At 42.7% G+C, this 3929-nt stretch overlaps 1 protein-coding gene across 1 annotated transcript; it reads right to left on the minus strand.

The window, feature by feature from the left end:
* Window positions 1-613: 613 nt before the first annotated feature.
* LOC148687713 (uncharacterized) lies at window positions 614-3184 on the minus strand. The gene has a single exon (XM_088672850.1). It carries the CDS (start codon window positions 2411-2413, stop codon window positions 1217-1219), a length of 1197 nt encoding a protein of 398 aa, XP_088528976.1. The 5' UTR covers window positions 2414-3184; the 3' UTR covers window positions 614-1216.
* Between the last annotated feature and the right edge of the window lie 745 nt (window positions 3185-3929).

The raw sequence follows: 3929 nt of genomic DNA on the forward strand, positions 1-3929 counted from the left end.
TTTTCATGGTATCGATCTTAGCATCATGCTCATTTAATAGAAAGTATTTATTTATAAATTCAAACACATTCAAAAATGTGTTGAGGATTCATCATTAAAGGGGTTGGCAGCTGGCAATAAAAGCAACCACCAAGCCTGAGCTGTTTTTGATCACTGTTGATTTCATGATTTGTATATCCTCCTATAACTGTGGTCTATTGATCTGCCAGTGCAAATTTCCTGTGGTCTTTTGACATGCTTTCCTATTAAGAGACCCTTTTTCCCTTTTGCTTGCAGCTGAGAAACACAACAGTGATTAAGGTTAAGGGAATTGGGCCTTTTGGGTGTGAGGAAGGGGTATGGGGCAAGCCTTTGGCTTCCACTGGAATTTAGTTGTCTCCCCAGCTGTGGGGGAAATAAATTATCGTTGGCATTAATGGGAGCACTGGGTGGAAGTAGGTTTTCTTTGGGATCGCAGCTGGGGAGTGAAGAGTTAACCTTCTCCTTCCTGTACACTGTGGTCCCTATGAGAATTTCCCCCCTCCTCAGCACATTTACATTTATTTCTTAAGTCCTGGTGTGGTTGCTCATCATGCAATAAAAGTAACATCTAGTTTAGTCCTCAGATGCTATGAGAGACAAATTAATAACACAATTCTGAGTGCTAAAGCTGTTGTAAAAAAAGCCTCAGACCAACTTATCTGTGCTAGATCGGCATGAGGGAAATCATGTTACGTTATGTCCTGGTTTTGATAATACACATTGAAGATATCTACATACGATATGCTAACAAGCTGGGTGAAAAATGAGAGATCTTTGCCGTGATTTGGGAGCTGCATCAAGTTGTCCTCACCATAGCCAGGAAATGTGAACATATAAATGATACCTTGAGCCATTTATAGTCGACTAACACAGCAATGCAAATATAAGCAGAAAGCCTTCTTGCCGAAGACTTCTTAGCTAAAGTTTAACAAAGTTAAAGGAACTTTAGCAAATGTTTGGTCAAAATAATGTGAAAGAGAGAAGCTTTTACTGAACGATGTTTTCATTTGAATTGTGGTGAGCTGTGTGGCTTTTCAACCACAGTTAAGTCTTCAATGGAACAAACGGCTATTTGATCTAACAGATATCTCACAGCATTTAATCTGGATAACACTCCCAAGTATTTAAATTGTCCGACTATCAGGAGCAGAAGTGGCATTTGAAAACACAAAAAAAGTTGGAAACGGTATAGCAATTAGAACTCAAAAGGATCTGGCCAATTGAAGGTGTAGGTCTGATCTCCTGGTTTTTGTGTACTGTCAGGACATCGCGCTTGGTTCCCTGAATGTGAAAGAATTTGTGCAAGTGGCTTTTTTTCCCAGATGCGACTTGTCTGAATAGTAGTGTCTCTAATTTTCTTGCCTGTCTTTTGGCTAACCCGAACTGCATCCTCCTCAACGTTAGCTTCAGCTATGTTCTGCTGCTCCACCGGCTGCTCCTCCCCATGCTCTTGATCTTTTTGCCCTGATTCCTCCTCCGGTGGCGGCTGATCGTGCTGGGATCCTTTTTCCTCTGTTTCTGCTCCTGCTGGTGGTTGATCACCGTTCTGAGTTTCTTCTGCTATAGGTTGGCAGCCCTCAGTGTGCACGACAACTTCATTTTCTTCCATCGTCTCCCAGTCAATGACTTCGTTTCCCTGAGCTGTTGTCCAAGCAGGACAAAGGATTTTCGCAAGAGGTATTTTTTCCCAAACGGAACTTGTCTGGGCTATGTTGGCCTGCATTTCTTTGCCTGTTCTTGGGTTTATCATAGTTCTGCCATCACTGACGCTAGATTTTACCTGCTGGGATGTGCGGCGGTCGGTGGAGGGACTTCTTTGGAAGTACTGGATTGAGGACTGCTGCTTCTTGACATTGGACTGTTGCCTGACAATACTACTTTGGGTTCCAGGAACACCCTGGTTTGGGTTCTGAGGCTGTTCCTCTTGGGCTTCTCCTTTTTCTTCTTCACCAGGAACATCTAACTTCTGTTTTGGGTTCTGAGGCTGTTCCTCAACCTCATTATCTGCAATTGTTTTCTCTTGGGCTTCTCCTTTTTCTTCTTCACCAGGAACATCTAACTGCTGGTTTGGGTTCTGAGGCTGTTCCTCAACCTCATTATCTGCAATTGTTTTCTCTTGGGCTTCTCCTTTTTCTTCTTCACCAGGAACATCTAACTGCTGGTTTGGGTTCTGAGGCTGTTCCTCAACCTCATTATCTGCAATAGTTTTCTCTTGGGCTTCTCCCTTTTCTTCTTCATCAGCAGCTCCACTTTCCTGAGGTTCATTACTTTCCTTGTTACTCTCCTCATTAATTTCACTGTTAGGTTTTTCCTCCTGGACACCAGAGACTTCTTCATTTGTGATGCCGCTCTCGAGAGCTTCCTGATCAACCAGGCCTTCAGAATCCCCCATCCTTCCTATTTGTCTCCAAACTACTATTGTCAGTCAGTCCGCTTGGAACAGATGCTCAACATTTCCTTTTCCTATTAGCTACCTGCAAAGCTAGCACGTCTTTCCCTATTTTCTTCTTCCTTCTCTCTGAAAACAATACATCAAGAATAATTGGGAGGTGTTTTCCCTCTTATTTCGGTATGGCCCCACCTTCATGAAGTCTCATCTGAGTTCAAGCTTGTATGGCTGTTGCATCATGGATCCAGGTGGGGTGCAGATGTCTTCTTTCCTCTTTTTCCTGAGAGTGAGTTCACATCATGGCATTGATACAAAAGCCATTGATAGGTTGGGAAAGACTTAGGTGGAGTCTTTCTGTTTTTACTGTAGCTGCTACACTGTTCTAGAACCTCTGGCTGATTTCTATGACATCACTGTCTGTTCTACATCTATGTGTTCAGGGATAGGCAGGCTTCTAGATTATACCGTCTCCTTTTCTTTGCTTTTGTTTTCCCACTAGAAACTCTGTGGTACCACCAATTTGTTTTAAGTTTACAGAGCAAGAGCACATAGTTGTGGAATATATTAAGGCACAATTAATTTATGTTTAGTGATCTGTGCTCTTGCTTCATAACAAAAATGGCATGTTGGATGTGATCAAGAATGACAGTGTTGATAAAAAAATGGAACCAAGGAAGTGACTAGGGGGAAGTCAATTTGTTTTGTTTTGTTTTGTTTTGATTGTGTATTGTTGTTTTTATTTTTGTTACTTTTGGAAAATTAATAAAATGTTATCGGGGGACGGGACAGGACACCACAGTTTCTTTGCATCACAGCTTAGGCTGGTACACTAGCTATGACGCCACCTTGCTTCACTTTCCCACGCTTTGGCAACTTCCACTTTGGATTCACTCAATATTACTGCAAAACAAACAGTACTGATTTTAGTCCGAAGCAGAATAGAAATGTCATTGCCCCTGAAAAACAACAACACACTGAAAGATGTTGGGCACAAGGCCTTCCTTTGCAGGAACGGCTTAAATCCAAACCATGCATGGAAAGCATAGAGAATGGGGAGTGCTCTCCCCGATTCTTTCATTAGCTGGGTATGTTTAGCTTGAAAAGAGGAAACTGAGAGGAGATATGATAGCCATCTTCAAATATCTTAAGGGCTGTCACATGGAGGGAGCATGCTTGCTTTCTTCTGCTCTGGAGGGTAGAACTCGAACCAATGGCATCAAGTTACAAGACAGGAGGTTCCAACTAAATATTAGGGGAAACTTTCCAGTTGTAAGACTTCCTCAGGAGGTGGTGGACTCTCCTTCACTGGAGGTTTTTAAGCATAGATTGGATGGACATATGTCATGCATGATTTAGTTGAGTTTCCTGCATTGCAGGGGCTGGACTAGATGACCCTTGCGGTATCTTCCAACTCTATGATTCTATGAAGTTCAGTCACCGGGTGCATCATGGTGACAGATGATTGACAGGTGGAGGGTCTCACCTGTGAAAATGGCCTGCAGGCAGGACCAGCCCAATC

Source organism: Zootoca vivipara, chromosome 1 (genome assembly GCF_965207765.1).
Source record: "Zootoca vivipara chromosome 1, rZooViv2.hap1.1, whole genome shotgun sequence".
Classification (NCBI taxonomy): Eukaryota; Metazoa; Chordata; class Lepidosauria; order Squamata; family Lacertidae; genus Zootoca; species Zootoca vivipara.